Source organism: Ceratotherium simum, chromosome X (assembly GCF_057802395.1).
Source record: "Ceratotherium simum simum isolate JZ-2026a chromosome X, ASM5780239v1, whole genome shotgun sequence".
In the NCBI taxonomy this organism is placed as follows: Eukaryota; Metazoa; Chordata; class Mammalia; order Perissodactyla; family Rhinocerotidae; genus Ceratotherium; species Ceratotherium simum.
The window spans coordinates 112031526-112050150 of NC_141940.1; the positions used below are offsets into that span (position 1 = coordinate 112031526).

At 33.6% G+C, this 18625-nt stretch overlaps 1 protein-coding gene across 4 annotated transcripts in view; it reads right to left on the reverse strand.

Moving 5' to 3' along the window:
• Nucleotides 1-18625, reverse strand: part of CNKSR2 (connector enhancer of kinase suppressor of Ras 2) — a 251073-nt gene that overhangs the window by 109266 nt on the left and 123182 nt on the right. For 2 of the 4 annotated variants that reach the window (XM_004435189.3, XM_004435188.3), the window contains exon 9: nucleotides 4968-5114. The exons of the other annotated variants lie outside the window; for them this stretch is intronic. In XM_004435189.3, coding sequence (XP_004435246.2) covers nucleotides 4968-5114 — 147 coding nt within the window. The remainder of the gene's footprint in view (nucleotides 1-4967; nucleotides 5115-18625) is intronic. 4 annotated transcript variants of the gene reach the window in all.

The window sequence follows — 18625 nt, forward strand, 5'->3', positions numbered from 1 at the left end:
CTTTTATAAGCATGTAATCTTCCCTTTCCTATCAGACTACCAAGAAAACAAACATTTTTTCCAACCATGGATTTGATCAGGGAACCACATCTATATAGGTTAAAAAAATACAGATATATGTGCATAAAAATATGTACGTAGTTAAAAAACATACAACTAATATCGACTTTAGAGTTATACTACAATATGGCTTTTTCCATTGAATCATCAAATTTTGCACATTGTACTGAGACTACGACTAGGGTATTTCTTCTTGTGCTGTCCAGTCTTACTGGCGTAGTTAATACTGCAATCTTCAAACTGGACTTGCAATTTCTTCAATTTACAGTAAATATCATTTTTAGGATATTAACTAAAGAAAGATGGAATCTAAAGACAAAAAAACTAAAAAATAATTTTTGCATTTTAGGTGATTATATGTAGTCAGTGTTAACATTTTGAAAGCATTTGGCTGAAAAACACAAATGTAATTTAGATCCTTTAATTAATTTGCTTAAACACTGGTGAACAAAAATTTGATGTGACAATTGCTTGCAGCTATTTACTAATTTGAGCATGTAAAACATATAATTGTTTCTGCCTCCCAGTCAGCACAACTACATTTTTAGTTAAAACTTATTTTCTTCTCTAGTGTCATACCTAATATTAGTTATCTTCCTCTTCAAAACATGTAAAAGCTCTCAGAAACATATAAACTCTGTTACTAACGGTTTTTTCAGTTACCCCAACCCATAACTTGGATATTGAAATAAATTTTATTATTGCTTATGTTTTTTTGATTTTTACAGAACGACTTAACTATTCTTATCTGTATGTATTGAAATGTAACCTAATCAATTAGTGTTCTTCAGTTGTTACACCAGTTGATAGACAAAAATTCACTGCTGTGACTATTTGCTTTCCATTTCTTTTTCTGCTCCAAGTGATTAAATATCTTGTAAAAATGGCATCAAGGTAATGCTAAGCAATAAAATTTAAAATGAAAAGCATAAAACCACACAAGAAACCATCATATTGATATGAGAGATTAATGGATCAGAATACAGTTTAGGAACATAATTCTAATGATACAGCTTGATACTATTTTATATAAAAAATGTGTTTAATGAAACCTATATCAGTACGTTGAATTCCAGCATTGATTTTAGTGATCATTTCTGAGATGCATTCTCACCAAAAAAGCTGGGTTCTTAAATGTTGAATGTTAAATGTTAAATTATTGATTCCCAGTGATGATTTCAATCAACATTCTTATTGGTGGCCAGCTACTTCTCCCATACATACTCTTGTAAGAAGAAACGACATCACCCACTCATGCCTGTGACCTACATACACTTATTTAAAACCACAAACATCAAAAAATATACCTTGAGGTTTATCAATAGTTCTCTGAGATTTTTTCATTGAACTGGAAGAACTTGACCACAAGCAATCACCATGTTTACCAAAATCCAAGACATTAGCAGAGGGTGCTGCTAAGGACATGTCTTTAAAAATGGCTCTCAGAAAGCAGGGAATCTCTGGTTTGCTTTCTTAGAATAAAAATTCTATCTCAGGTAAAACATCTCTACCATTTAAAAATGGGTGCAGACGACAACAGAATTCAACTTCAGATTAAATCTGCCTGTAGTATTTGGCTAAGGTATCTAAAGTCTTTCAGTTCTATTGCAAAATGTTTGAGAAACCAGGAGTTTAACAGAAGAGCTGCCAAATTTCATGAAATGTACTAATGAAATTGCTCTGTGAGCATGAAGTTGAATTGTATGCTTTTGTTTATTTGGCTATAATTCCATGAATGATTTTCAAAAGAAAATCCAAATCAAAATTCATCACTGCAGTTGATTAATAATAGAAGTTACTATCCTTTTAAAATATTTTAGAAATAAAACTTCTACTTTCATTAAAACATGCAGTATTCCTTAACAATCTTCTATCTTAGGGTAGATAAGGTTATGTTTCATTTGTATAGGTACAAATTATTTCCTTGTTAGTTTAAAAAATAATTATTCCTTATGTTAGAATAAAGTTGCTCTTTTTTTTTAGATGCATGTATTAGTGTCTACCTCCACACTATACGAACTTTGCCGTATTTTATCCGAAAATGCTAGTAGGTAAATTAAGCCTGGTATAGTGTAAGAAAAAGATGAAATAGCCACAGATTGTTTCTTTTTGTGACCTCTCTTTTAAAAAATTCTTAGTAGACTACTGGTATACCCTATGAAAAAAGAAATAATCTAATGTCCAATTCTTCAGGTTTGAACACTGAAGATTTATATTTAGGTGAGTTAATGGTATTTTAGCTCCAACATATTTGTACACATACCAGAAGCAAGAATACAATAAGAATGGTAGTAGTGCTCTGCACAGAGGATTGTTACTACATTAAGCACTTATGTTCCACATCTGAGGTCCTTTCGTAGCCACTAGGAAAAATATGTGGCCTCAGGCAAAGTCACAAAAGAATCCCAAACTGCCTGCAAGACCTCATCCCACCATTTCTTTGACTTTCCCCCCTCTGGAGGCAGTCTACCTTCAATCTCCAGATCCTGGTACCCTCAGGTTTTGTCCATCTTTGGCTGTATCAAAATCTACATTCTATAAAATTTCTGACCATGAGTTTCCATTAGGCTTCCGGTGTCTTTGCATTTGAGCACAGGCCAAAGCTTTAAGATCAAGCAAGAACCTTGTAATGGTACAATTTTAGATCTTCAAAATAGACCCTAGGGAGATTTAGTGGTAGTAGGGTGGTATGTTACAGGACTTATCCATTGACCTTACTCCTAAGGACCTTGTTTTACCACCATTAGGAAGTATTTAATTAAAAACTGTACTCTTCCTCCAGCTCCATAAAAAGTCAACTACTGAAGAAATTTTCAAAGAAGTTGAAAGCAGGTTGCCTCCCAGTCTCAACAGTATTGTTTATCTATAAGGAGTTGAGCTTGGACAATACATTTTAGGTGAACTAAATTCAGTAGAAATAACACAAAAAATGTCGATACATATAACCACTTAACGTAAATGCTGATTTTCTTTTTTCTGATTTCAGCATTCTCAAAAAGTAAATTTACAAATATACTCAGAGTAACTGAACAGGCAATGAGGAATAAATATAATTAGTGATCTGATGAGGCACATTTCTTGGCATTTAGGAATGAATCTAGAAACAGTGCCTTAAAAATCTATTATAATTATATTATAATAAAGGAATGATGTGAGGTAATTTTAAAAATTAAAGTCTTTGTTCTCTAGCTTTGAATATGCACACCAAATGTACGTGTAGCAAAGAAGAAAGGTTGGTCTTTCAATTATTTCAGCATTTTGTATAAAAGTGATTCTTAACTGAATCTGTCATTACCTTAATTCTCCAGTTTGTGCTTGTGGAAAAGAATTTAAAAGGGGACCAAATTATCAATTTATTTTTTAGAGATATTCCCTTGGAGTTCATGACTCAATAAGAAACTAGTGTCTTTTGGTGTTCACCATGAAATAGAAGGGACCAGAGAGAAGTTGTTAAATTAAACTACACATATATAGAGAAGAAAACCTAGTAACTGAAAGTATGGGCCTCTTCTTCAGGGTTCCCACCTCTCAGATTTGAAGAAGGATCTTTGGGGAAGGCATGTCAATAGAAAACTACAGAGTGGAACAACAAAGCAACTTATAATGCAGCAAGAAAATAAAATGACCTGATGGGAAAGTCTGATCAGCTAATCTATGACTGAATGAGTCAAACACTGAACTCTGAACTTTAATGATCATTAAAAATTTTTGATAATAAACATATATTGCAAGTCAAATGTATTTGAACATATTAATATAGTTTTACATATATTCATTTGAAAAATAGAAAGATTCACATTAAAAATTTAAAGACCTTAATGTTAGAACATTTTATGTTTTTATGTTATTTAAGTATAATACAACTTTGAGGCCAATAAGTAGTAAAGTTTAAACAATGAGAAATTATAATCTATAAGACCATTCATGTGTAATGGAGTATTTATGGTTTTAGGGAAAAAAATCTAAGAATGGTATAAGGTATTAATATAAAACAATAACAATTTACATAGCAGTGATAACAACGGCATTTTCATATACTGCTTTTCTTTTTAATCTGAACAATGGACAATGTTCTATTTCAATGGGAAATTTAAATTTTTAAAAATTGGACTTCTAAGAAAGGTACTAGTGTTCTATTTTAAAAATTTAGGTTTTGTGAAGGACAAAAATTTCTTCTATGTGTTTATAGATTATATCTTGACTGAAATGGAAGAAAATGTATTACTTCCTTGTCTTTCATCAATCAGAATCATATTTTCATAACTTCCTAGATAATTGTGTTTCTTAATGAATATAATTTATCAACATCGAGAGTAATCTTTTAGAATGATGCTTCATGATGAAGAAAAATGCAGAAATTCTAATGTAACAATTTGCCTATTTTTGCTACCCTACAGGGTAGAATAGAGAAAAATCATCAGTCAGGAGGAATGTAAGAGGGACATTTTCATTATTATCTAAAACTTCCTTAATCTACTGTTTATAAATATTACTATCTTATGATCTGATTTAAAAGAATTCTATAAACTATCATCTAGTTTCTTCAAGAAGCATATGCAGGTATAACTTTCAAATAGAAGATTATATCACAAAATGAAATCTCTCATTTTCATTTCTATCCATATTTTGGCTTGAAATAACTTGTGGGTTTTTTTGGAATTATGCTTTAAATGTTTACAAATTAAGGCAGAGTTCTTTACCATTTGGGTTTTAGTTACAGTAACTTTCAGATTTCATCACAATTAAGCCTATTAGGATAAGCTGTGAAGAGATCATTTCACAAACAAATTTTCAAAAGCATACAAGATTAATCCATATGCTGCTGAGATGAGGCACAATAAAGAAGCATTACTGAGATAATCTATGGCTAAAATGATGGTGTATGACTTATGATTAAGCTTCATTACCTGCAGAGCAAGGGGCTTCCATCTCATATTTTTCAGTAAAGCTGGTGCTGAGGTAAGCATGCTCTGAGGTCGCTTTTTCAAAGTTAAGATAACACCACTCGGGTCCTCTCGTAGTGCATTCACCAAATTTTTCAACTGCCACCCCACCTGGTAACCAGCAAAATCATTACAATAAAATTGAGGTACAGTATTCAAAGATTTAATGTTCTCCCCCTTTAATAAGATTAGTAAAAAAAAAAAAGTAAATCACATCATTGGTGTACCATCCTATCAATTTTCAGGAGATATATACTCAAGAAAGAAATTTTATCTTTGATTAACCATATTATTGCATTAGAGTCCATATCATTATGAGAAACATAATGGACATTTACCACGTCAAGGCAGAGATTAAAACGGTATCCCACCAATGGAGTAATTTAGAATTTTAAGAAATTATGTCATTAATGCTGTGCAAGGTCTAGATCCAAGCTCTGTTCACAAGAAATCCGCATGCCTGAAAACAAGGATTTAGCAACGTCCTGAGCTTACAAACTACACTACATGCTTTCTCATCACCATCTTTTAGAGATATGTGGTGCAAGTGTCTCTAAATTAGATTGACCTTATACTACCAATAGCTGGTACGGACACACCAAGGCAGCATTCTGATGCACAGACGACAGCATCAATAAAATAAACCTTTTACCATGCTATAAAGATAGAATAAAAAGTGACAAGGTAATACTACTCCAGAGCAGCAGCTACTGGAAATGTGTTCCAAATGACCCTATAAACTTAAAATACAATGTGCTAAATTTAATAAAGCCATTCTATTTGAATACCACCTCAAAACATACTGTATAACCAAAGTACATGATAAATGCCCTGCAACCTGGTTCAACTGTTATCCATGTTAAATTACTTCACTCATCATCCTTTTAAAATTTTAAACATAGAATAATTTTTGTTAGTTTGCTTTTAAGATGGACTAGTTATGCAGTTATCAGGTAACTGAAATCCTAGAACTACGCTTTAAAGAAACATTAAAAATATCTATTATTCCAAGGTTTAAAAAAATACATTTCACATTTAAAAGAGAGAAGAACCCTTTATCCCAATTCTAATGGATTAGAATTTTCCCGGATGTGTTACATAAATACATTGGGTCAAAATTTATCCTGGATTGCAAGCAGGATTTAGCAAATGGTCTCAACAGCGATCTAGTTTCTTCCTAGGCACCCACGTGAAAGGGAATGGATTCCTTTGTCTGCGATTTTTCATGTTTTCGCCTGGAAAATAATGCTCAAGCTGGAAAGAATGAGCACTTCCACCAAAAGAAGCACAGATCCCCAGAGACTATGATGAAGAGGTACGCTGGACTGCAGCCACTGTAGGATAATGGGAGACTTTGGTTTATATGATGACTGAGCATTCATTTAAATTATAACCTCTACTATAGCTGAACTGAGTGATGGTGAAGACGACAAAAAAGCAGCGAGACGTTATAATGCTTAAAACCTCAGTGGTCTCAGAATCAAAATGACTATTATGATACTCGCCTAACTCGAATAAGAGACTGCCAGTTTTAAAAAAGTCACATTAGTGCGGATCAACTACAGTAATGGAACTGGTCAAATTTCTCCCCTTATATTTAAGTGGGGATTATTATGTGCTCAAAGGTACATTATATTGATTCTAGTTCCTCTGATAGCTAAGTAGTGTCCCTATAGCCATTTCTTTAAGTCAAGAGTCAAAGCAAAGTGAGTCCAAATCTAAGTGTTCATTTTGCTTGCCAAAAAAATATGCGAGCAGATTTCTGAGTTTCCGGTTTGGAGGGAGAAAACGTATTGTTTATACAAAGAGTTTATGAACAACTTATTAATAATAACAACCACATTTTATTATCGATTTTATTTATTCAAATAGTTGTTACCTATACTAAAGAAGTCAATATGACAGCCATATCTTTCTTTCACCTCATCTATCCTTGGCAATGAATTACACACTGATTTCTACCCATCAACTTCTTTCCATTTTATTCTATGATGTGATCATTGTGACTAAGTGAAACATTTTAAGGCTAGATGGTCTTTCCCTGTGTAACGTTCAGCGCAATTTGATTCATCCTGTTCTTTCACACTTTGTCTATGCTCTTTTTGAACACACAATTTCAAAAAATAGAATTGTTTTCCCATGAGAAAGTGTAATTGTTTTTTGATGAGAAAGTATTAATTTGGTTGGATTTTAATTTTATAGCTGAACGTTAGTTAATGGCAGAAAATTATATAATTTTCTACTTTTTAATCAGCCTTCCCACTCTCGCTGACATAATATTAGCAATATTTTAAACAAAAGTAAATAAATATACATCAATATCCATATAAACTATACGACTTTGGCTGCCAAATTCTACTTCCACTACCATAAGAAAATGATTGGATAAAAGCATAGAGATAAATGTGCAACATGTACGTTGCAGTACTGTTTTAACTGGTTTAAACAACCAAAAATTGTACATTATGTAAATATCCATTAGTAAGGGATATAAAAATTGTCGTGTAGTAAAAAGTTCCCAAAATAGCAAATGTAATTCAATTGTACTTTTGTAAAAAAAAAATTGATATAGAAAACATAGAAAGATATACAACACCATTAATAGTGGTTACATTAAATGGGAGTGAAGACTACGATATACATTTTCTTTTTTATACTTTTATTTCCTGAACTTTTGGCAATAAACCTGAGTAATTTTTATAAACAACAAAATCAACAAAATAAATGGACCTAGTCCATGAATAGTAAAATTCCAGTTAGAAAATCATGAATTTTAGAATTTTCTAATTAAGACTGTTTGTTATGGATGGAAAATTTCTACATAAAGTACAGAACCAGAAAGACAACTCTATTTAAAACAGTAAAAGGTGGTGATGAGGAAATCACCTCTGCTCTGTGCATTACACTGTTAGATGATTAGCAAAACAAATTTATTATTCAGCTGTGCTCAATAAGAACTACATTGTTTGTTGATTTTTGATTCAATGAATGATTTCAGCTGATACATCACTTAAGTGTTAAGCCAGGTTCATGTAGAAATTAATGAATGGGAATGAAGCTGGCTGGGTAATTGACAGCCTATGTGTAACATTTTTCTCAATAACATAGGCAGGTTTTAGCTATACCAGTCCCACCCCAGTACTTGTATACACATAAACAGCAACCAGATCTTATGCCTTTCATTAAAATAGTCGTTTTTTTACTGAGTCCTTTCTCAAACTTCCTAATTTGGATCATTTCTTCATTACTTTCTGTCTTTACTACTTATAATTCTTAACAATTGCCCCCATTTATTATTGGGTTGTACTACATTCTATTCAAGGGCAATGATGACATGGTCCTAGAGCTCCAGGAGAAATGATTCCCAGCTCTGGTTCTGAGATATCCTAACATATCTTCAGCCATATAATGAAGTGTAGTGAATTCTTGAAATTAAGTTACTTCTCTTTAACTGTGATTGAGATACTTATGGTCGACAGATCATAGGGGAACATGAGTAAATGGTATGATTAAATGAGGTTAAGTGTGTGTGTTACAACTTCAAGAAACTTGGGAGCCCCCATGCTAGGAGCTCAATGCAATGGTACACACATGTCAAAATAGGTAAAATACATCAAGGCATTTAATCATTTTTCAAGATTAGTTTTCCATTTTCTCATTTAAGTTTCGGGCTAGAGTTTTAAAATATTAAGTGTGATAGACCTGAATTAGAAACAATGTGAAGATATGATAGTATGAAGAACGACTGCAAAGTATTCTTTACATTGGCTGTAGTGCAAGTTTTTCTATACTAGGAGATAGAGGGAGCTTTGAAAGAAGGAAGAAGGGATCCTAGAGGCCACTAATATGTGAAGGAATTAAATAAGGTAAAAAATTTTAAGAGATAATGGGTTAGGGATACATATAAAGAAAAACATTCTAATAAAGACATCCAAAAAGGAATTGGCTGACTTGTGAAATAGTGAACTCCATGCCAAGAGATGTTTAAATATTCTTGCATAGGCTAAATGATTAGATTAGATTTCCAAAGTCACACTATATTACAACTTTAATACACAGAATGGGTAGGAAAATGCAAATAGATGATATCACAACAGATTAGCTCGAGTAAAGGAATATGGTCCTGGTACATATCTGATTGTCTTCCATCTTTTCTTCCTCCTCACAACCAATAAATGTAGGTGTCTCCTTTAGGCTAAGTGTCAGATCCCTTTTCTAATATTTCACGCTGTCTTCTCATAATAACCTTCTTCTCTTCCCAGAGATTCCAGTAACATCTTTCTACATGACTCCTGAATCTCTCTAACCATCCCTGCTTCCTATCAAGAACTCTAGTGACATATTTCTAATAGTTCAGTTCATCCTCACCCATATAAATAGCTACTGAATAATCAAGCACTAGTGATTCACTATGCTAGATTCTTCCTATCTATATTACATTCCTTTTATGTATATTTTCATTCCTACAACAGCCTTATGAGGTAAACTATTAAACGCATTTTATATGCAAAGAAACTGAAGTAAAAAGAGATTAAGTTTTCTTGGCCAAGATTACAAATACAGTAAGTGGCAAAGCCAGAATTCACATTCAAGTCTGCTTCTAAAGCACAAGATACTATGAGAGCAAGCATCCTCCCTTAAATATCACACTGGTAGTTCAAACAAATGCAACATTTTAAAAATCCAATTCGGGAGGCTGGCCCAGTGGCGTAGTGACTAAGTTCACACGCTCCACTTTGGCGGCCCAGGGTTTGCAGGTTTGGATCCTGGGCGCGGACCAACGCACCACTTATCAACCCATGCTGTAGCAGGCGTCCCACATATAAAGTAGAGGAAGATAGGCATGGATGTTAGCCCAGGGCCAATCTTCCTCAGCAAAAAGAGGAGGACTAGCAACAGATGTTAGCTCAGAGCTAACTGTCCTCACCAAAAAAAAGTAAAAAAAAATCAAACTCATCATCTCTCTGCTCTCATTCAACAGCAACAACGAAAAGTTCCCCATTATCCTCTCAAGTTTAGAGTATGGAGTCACATATGACCACCCTTCCCCCTTTTTAATCCATGTGTCCTAAAGAACAGGGCCTAGCAACTAATGCCTCTCCTTACTGCGTTAGTTCTGGCTTGGGTACCTGATCACTAGACTTAAAACAGAGTCCTAACTGGTCTTTCTGCTTCTAGTCTTTTGCAGGTCCAAAATACTGCTACAGTGTAAGTGTTCTTCCCTTGAAAATCTTTGAAAAGTTCTCCAAAGGCTCAACTAAAGAATCAATTCCTCAAATAGGTCCTTCATCAATATGGCCATAGCTGTCTCCTATTATTTCTCTTTTAATGTGGTTCTCAAACTTTAGCACGTTAGAATCACGTGGAAGGGTTGTTAAAACAGATTGCTGTGTTTTAAAGTTCAGTTTTTGATCCAGTAGGTCTGAGGTGGGGCCCTAGAACTTGCATTCCCCCCCAAGTTCCCAAGTGATGCTGATGCTACTAGTCTAGGAACCACATTTTGAGAACCACTGTACTAGATGATGAGCTTCTTGAAGGCAGCGACTCACCGATATCTAGAATATTTTAGGTGTTTAAAATGTTTTTAAGACTAGATATTATAACTTACAAAATCAGTCAGTATTTATTGCGTGCCTTCCATGCAGCATGGATACAATGGTGAATGCAGCACAGTCTGTGCCTCATTAAAAAACATGCGCAGGTGAATAAACATTTACAATAAAGTGAAGTACTTCAATAGGGTGAATACAGGTGCAATGGGAGCCCCCAAAAGGGTCACCTAACCCATCCTTGAGGTTTCAGGGAAGGTTTCCTATTAGTCTAAGCTGAATTTCTTAAGAGTTGCACAGATGAAGTGGATGTGGAAGTTGAGGGAGCGAAGAAAGCTGTGACACAAAGCATCACTAGCTTGAGCAAACTTTCAGTAGTTCAGTATGGGTGGAAGAGGTGATGGAGTAAGTATATGTTCGCCTCAAACACCGTGCTTTTCTCCTCGGCCATGTCTTTGCAAAAGCACTCTTCCTTCAGCTTGTAATTCTTCTCTCACCTATATAATCTTATCTATTTATAATGGCTCATATTAAATGCAATATCCATCATAAAGCCTCTTACAGCTAGAATCATATTTTCCTTGTGTGAATCTCATAGCACACAGTATCTCTCTCTAGTGGCATTTTTCACTCACTGCCTCTTATTATGGTTATATATTTTTACTCATGCCCCTCCTCTCCACCTACCCTCACAAAACTAAATTTTGAGGGTTTTTTTTTTTTTGAGAAGAAAAACTGAGTCTCATTATCTGCAATCAATAAGGTGCCTTACAAATGGGAGACACTTAATCAGTATTTGTTGATAACTCAACTAATGAGATGATATAGTGACACGAGAATGTAAATGTTTCAAAGATAATAAAGTACTTTGACTCTCCAAAGGGAGTTTAGATTTGTATGTAAAACCAAGACGTAGTATTAAATTTTTCTCTAAATGTAATATACCTGATATTAAAGCTATGAGATTCTTTACAGCAAATTACCAAATAAACTTTCTTATAAATGAACATTTGAAAAAAAAAATAGTATTCATATCTTGGATACTCCAGACCTAAAGTCTTAGTGATGTGATTATGACCAGGAATATAACAGTAGATATAGTTATTTGTCACAGAAAGGTTTTGCTTTATCGTATACATTATATAAACACTGTCAAGGTTTTTTTCCAGAAAAATATTTTGTAGTGGTTGCAAACAGTCCAAGTTTCTCTTCCTCATTATTTTAATAAAATATTTCATTCACATTAAGTTCATGGGCTGGAATGAACCTTTAAAAAACCACAATATGCATCTTACACAAATGTCTTATTATTTGCTAATGATATGTTTTTCGTATATGCTGAACTACTACTATTATCTTCCTCAATGTCCAAGGTGGCAAAAGTCAGTGTCTCTAAGCAATGGCAAGTCATATCGCTTACTAGTTTATATGTAATCCCGAATTTGTACATTGAAATTTATTTTATAAACAACACAAACAGGATGAAAATTTCCTAAGTCTTTAAGGTATGCCAAGTGTTGAAAGCCAGAGGTTCTGCTTTCTTGTGGAAGGGGCTTGTAATTGCTTTGATCAGGCTGAAGCAGACACCAGGGGTTCCTGGTGAAGGGCAACATAAGTGGGCAGGTCCTTGGACAATGGGTTGACTGGATTTGGTGCACAAGAAGCTTTGGGGGTGGTGCTGAAGAGATGAGAAGCTTCCTTTCCTCCTGGTACATAGAGGGAAGAAGTTGTCTCTGACCCCTTGAGGACTTGCCCTAGCCTATCCGATTTCCAAACAACAGGTGGTGAATTATTTGACCAATATATGAAAAGAATCTCTACTTTATGGTCCCAAGTAGCCTAAGTCACAAATAAGCATAAAGGCAAGAATTTAAGCCTATCAACCCAGACCTTCATTACCTTTGTCACAGCTGTATTTGGAGTTACAAGAGAGCATCTCTATACCTACAGGCAGGACGACAGGACATTTCGAAAAATATTTTCAAAGTTATTATCCTTCACAAGACAAAGTACCAGATTCATTAACATTTACCCATGCTCCTGTATATACACACATTCTTACTCACAAGTTGTAACATATAAATGATACCTCCTCACAAAGGAAATTTGAAAGAGACTTGAGGTGTGCCTATATGAATGTCTGATGATATGAGTCACGCTATGAGACTTAATTCAATACACAACCCATCATGCTGCGACTAATGATACTGTCTTTGCCAAATTTCTTGTAATTTCTTTATAGTGTTCTGTTCCTTTGCATTACTAAACAGTTATTGAAGTATCTGATAAATGCAATACTTTATACCAATAACTGCCTCTTTCTTTAGTAAAACAAGCTATGTGGAGGAAATGTCATACAATTATAAACATTTCAGAAGTAATGAATTTTGATATACAATATCTTTCAAAGATCCTAAAACTACTAAATCTTGAGTACCAATCTACAAACTTCACCTTCACCTAAATTTGTTTTTTCACAAAATATTAATGAGAAAGTCTCACAATATTATACTATAGTGTATTTGGAGATATCCTAATTTTGCTCTTCCACAATCATTAATTTACTGAACAGAAATAGAGTTACTCATGGTTCAAATATAAAGGAATATAAGCTGAAAGGTATCCACTTGCTTAAGTAACTGAATGCAAAAAAAGTGATTTTAAATTCCAGCATGGAGTAATTTAAATAGGTAATTCAGAGTATTTAGAAATGTCCCAAAGTGTACCTATTTTAAATAAAACCCTAGTATTGATATTTTTACAAAAATGATTAGAATAGATAATCTGGGGAGAAGATAAAAGTAACAAGCATTTGAAAAGAAGAAATATGAGACTTAAAAGTTTTATTTTTATTAGGGGAAAAACTCCACAATTTTTACATCTTTTTCATTGAGCCACTCTCATCTCACATCCTCCTTAACTTTAAAAGGCACTTATCCAAAGAAATAAGACTACATCAAGGCATTTGTTTCTTTGAGGCATTTGTTTTTTATGTGGCTTAATTTTACTGTAAAACTTGGACCACACTGAGCTGTTCACAATTTGAATTTACATGTTTTATACTTAATATTTTCATGTGAATTTCACAGTCACGTATATATGTGCATATTATATTTATTTAAAGAGAAAGCACAGAGAACATAATTTCTCACTGCTAAAGATGGATAGGGAATCCAAGAGAGAAAGCCAACTCAAGCACTACAAGCAGCTAGTACTTTTTTTTTTTCCCAACTACTGCATGCACACCACCTTCCTGGAGTCTTTTTCTCCATAACCAAGAAGTTCTGAGGGCTAAATCAGAATTTATTGATTGGATCATGAGGAAGCTCATGGGAGGAAGAAAATAGTAATCATAATTTTTTCCTTTAAGTTCTATGAATCATTCTCATAGTTTTCACCAAAGGTGATACATTTTCATATCCTGTTTCTTGCATTATCTCCTATTACCAATCACTTATAGTAACTGCAGCCTTTGTATCACTGATGTCTCTGCTTCTGTGGCAAGCTGATTCAAAAACCGTGGGTATAGTTTAGTATCTTGAACATACAGCTCTCTTTCCCTTCTTCCATTTCAATATGGTATTTGGTAATGTTGTGGTCTCTGAAGGCCAAAGGTTTATTGTGGGGACTTCATGGTTTACATTCTATAGTATATGCTATAGAAAACCAAATTGAAGCCAATTTTATTTTTATTTCATCATCATTCATTGTGTCCTTTAACTTCTCCAAAAGATAAAACTGAGTGAGTCTGAAAGCCTCTGCTAGGGAGAGATGGAGGAGGAAGACAATCATATCACAGTGAAAGGCTGTGGGGGTGAATCTTTGATCATACCACAGAACTTCATCCCTGAAAAAATCAGTAACATATTTTAAAATATCCATAATAATACAGATTTTTAACTAAAATTTTTATAAGATATTTACATGGGTTAAACTTTAAAACAATTTTGTTTGCATATACTTGAAAATTATTACATTTCAGTCATTCCTTCCTATTTCATTCATGTTCTTCTTGCAAAGACACTGGAAATATGTGTATTTTAAAATAAAAAGAAGAGTCCTAGTCACCAAAGCTAAGGGATGAAACAAAGCATTGTTATCTAAAAATCTTATTTATAAGAATTCTGAGAAAGAAGAAAACATCTATACCTATGAAAAAATCATGCTTAAATTTAGGAATCCAAATTAAAAAAGTAGTTAGAACATAATCAAAACCCTAGTATTCAAAAAGTAACATGCTTAAAAATTTACAATTTTGCTACGAATAATCTTTATAATGTCATTTATTGGTAGACATTTAACAAAGATATGCTTATTTGAAAATACTAGCAAATATTGCAATAGATGTCTGTATTTATCAAAACAAAAACAGGGGCTGGCCTCGTAGCTTAGCGGTTAAGTCCGTGCTCCGCTATTGGCAGCCTGGTTTCGGATCCCGGGTGTGCACTGAGGCACCACTTGTCTGGTCATGCTGAGGCAGCGTCCCACATACAGCAACTAGAAGGATGTGCAACTATGACATACAACTATCTACGGGGGCTTTGGGGAGAAAAAGGGCAAAAAAAAAAAGGAGGAGGACTGGCAATAGATGTTAGCTCAGGGCCGATCTTCCTCAGCAAAAAAAAGGAGGATTGGCATGGATGTTAGCTCAGGGCTGATCCTCCTCACAAAAAAAAAAAAAAAAAACAAAGCATGTGTACATATGCATATATACAGCTAAATAAACAGCATTCTAAATTTTTATTAATAAAAAATTTTAGTTTAAGAACTTCTATAATGGCTGTAAATACTTTCAATTTAGAAATCATTTTACCAGAAATCCAACAACTCAGACAAAAAAGGTAACTCAATGTCAGCTCTAAACGGGGCCATAGTGACCTGTCGCTGTCATTTGTCCTAATTTTAAAAATCCTTTATTGCCCAGTATTAGGGTAATAAGATGAGAGAAAATGTAACAGTAATCAGGGGCTACATTACCTAAAATTTCAGCCACCATGCTGATCAGAATGTTAATTTAGTGGATAAAACCTGTATTTGAATCCTAGGGGTAAATGACCTAAAAAGAATTTAAGATTATTATCATTATCTCTTGAATTTCCTATTTTATGGTGCTCTAATGTGTTTCCCTTTCATGCAATAATTTTTTATCTTCTTCAGGTAGTTAAATGTTGTCACTAATCTCCCACCCCTACTACAGACAGAAGGTGGATTAGGCAGTTGTGACTGGCCGACTTCTGCCTTTTTGATAGAAGGAGAAAAAGGGCTGCAGTTATTGATACTCTTTTGCAAATGAGTTGCACACTTAATAAGCCAGAGTAAGTAAGAACATCAGTAAGAACATTTTAAACATACAAAATAATTACTTATAAGGAAATCTTTTTAAATTCCATGTAAAATAACTAGATCATAATAACTGTATGTTGACACTGTAAGACGTACTCCAATAATAAAAATAAATTAGAGTAACCATTTTTAAAGCAATTACTCTTTTCCTGGTGAAGCTAGTAAGAACTGCACAAATAAGAAAGAAACAAATCAGGATACAGAAATCTGCAGAGAAAATAAATTGGTTAACAGGAAGTTACCATTATTAAGGCATCATACAACTTATCTCCTTTACATAGACTTAAGATAATAAATTTTAGTTTGATAACAGAAAAATCATGAATTATATTGGATAATAAAGTAATGAATTGATTTCTCTAGGCAAAATATATAGTTTACATCAATATGTGGCACTTCAAAACCAGTTTCCACACATTCTCATCAACTCCACAACGTTCAGTGTAAAATAAAAGAAAAAAATCTATGATCATCTCATAAACTACCCACTATATAAGGTAGAATCTGAAATAAAATATTACTATGACTAATTGAAATCTATGATGCACTGTTTCCTTTAATTTTTAATTGTCTCTTCATGATTTTTTTTTCCCTTTGAAAAGATAACGATTCACTTGCTCTGGTTTAGCATACCAATTTCTTAGAATCCTAACAGTTATTTTAGGGTATTATCATAACCATTTATTAAGCAATATGTTAGACACCATGCTAATATATTTAATCTGTACTCCAGCAACATGTTGTGTTTACAGGAATAAGATGTAGGGTGCATCAGAAATATTGCTATTTGAGGTCTCAATATTTTGGGTATAAGGAATTATAAGATACTTTCTTCTTTGAGAAAAGAGAACAGAAGAAAATAGGCAAGAAGAAAAAAAAACTGAATGAGGTGAAGAATGGAGGAAAAATAGTTAAGAAGAGATGAAGATGGTAAATGAAAGGAAAAAAAATAGAATTAGAAGTGAAATCTAAAAAATAAAGACAATAATTTAGTAAATTATAAAAGAGAGAGAGAAAAAAACAGATCTGGTGTTAGCCAGTATCATGGTATTGATTCCACTCAATGAGCCACTCCTTCTTGCTGAAGTCCAGGGACAAGGCTGTAGGGTGAGAGGGAGGGAAAAGGAGAGCTGGGCTGTACTGGGTTAACACGCTCTCCATCCATTCTGATTATGTTGGCTTCCCCTTTGAACAATACTCTCCTGCTGTTTTTGGATTGAAGCAACAAGAGGGTGAAGACAGAGTCAAAAATGAGAGACAAGAGTGAGAATATGAGAGAATAACGGAGGCACCTTTGAGAATTATATAAATGAAGTTAGAATGATCTTTCCAGATGACTCAATAGTCCTTCAATTTGTTCCCTTCCCCCCAGCCCCTCTGCCATCACCTGCAAGTCTTGTTCAACAATGTTCACCAGTTGGAGGTTAACAAAAACCACTAGCTTATAATACTCATCTTCCATCTCTCACTAATCAACGTCTGACATCCTCATTATTTACTGCAGTCTATCTTCTTCTTGACTATCCCAACCTGATTATTTTCCATTCCAGTAGCCTTTATAGCCAGATCTACTAAACCATTTCTTGCAAGAACGCTGTCACCAGGTTCCCAGGAGACTTTTCAAAATAATAGTGAATATGTTTTAATATTTACATAAAATAAAATGAAATTTTTCCAAATGCTAGATTCAACCATCACATATGCCACTCTTTTCAAATGATATTCCTAAGAAGAAAGTATCTGTTTTTAGTATGGATAGACTCTTTAGAACACTTACACACCAAAAAGATGAAATTTAACAGATTCATTAGGAATATGCCCAAATAGATTTAATAACTATAATTAGTCTCATCAGCTAAAAAAACGTGTTAAAAGTGCATCATGAGGGCAGAGTTGCTGGTTCAAACTATGCCGAGGTATCTCTCAGAGAGAGGGATGTAGTGGCAGATGAAGCGGAAAAAATCTTGGGAGAGTCCAGCAGCCTTTGAGGAGTTGGATCTTCACTGGCGGGGAAGACATGCAATAGGACTCAGTCTGCTTTGCTTGAACGTTCATGATTTTTTTCTTCTTCCTACCTGGCAGCCACAGTTTCTCAGCCACAGAAGTATGTTGATTTGAAAAGCTTAAAAGCCACTTAAAGAATATAGCAACATGAAAAAGGACATAAAATTTCCAGTTTCATTTCAAGTAAGAAAATATACTTTAAAAAAAAGAGCAAACTAGAAATACACACATCTAATTGGACATCTTGAAGATATACCATACTATCAATTTCAAAAAATCGTATTTGAATTCATTTGTGATTCATTCAACTTTCTCAGACTCTTAGGGAAAAATTTCAAATTGCTTTTCTATGTATTTTAAAATAAGAAAAGTTATAGGATTTTATATTGTACATTCCTACCTGTAGCAATATGAAATTTTAGAATTATAAAAAAATACCAACTGGGCTAATAACATTTTTATACTAACTTGGCTAATAACATTCAAAATGTAAGATTAAATATTACTCTTTTCATTAATGAGTCTAAATTGGTACAGAATAATATTGGCAATATCTCACTGTTCTGGTAAATTAATTATTGGGTTAAAAAATAATATTAAATATGTATTTCAAATGTATTAAGTTGTATTTTAATGTAACTATTATATCATAACCAACCCCTTATGTCCCTGGTAATGAATGTAGGGATAGAAGGGGTAATTGCAGACTACAAATAATTTATACTT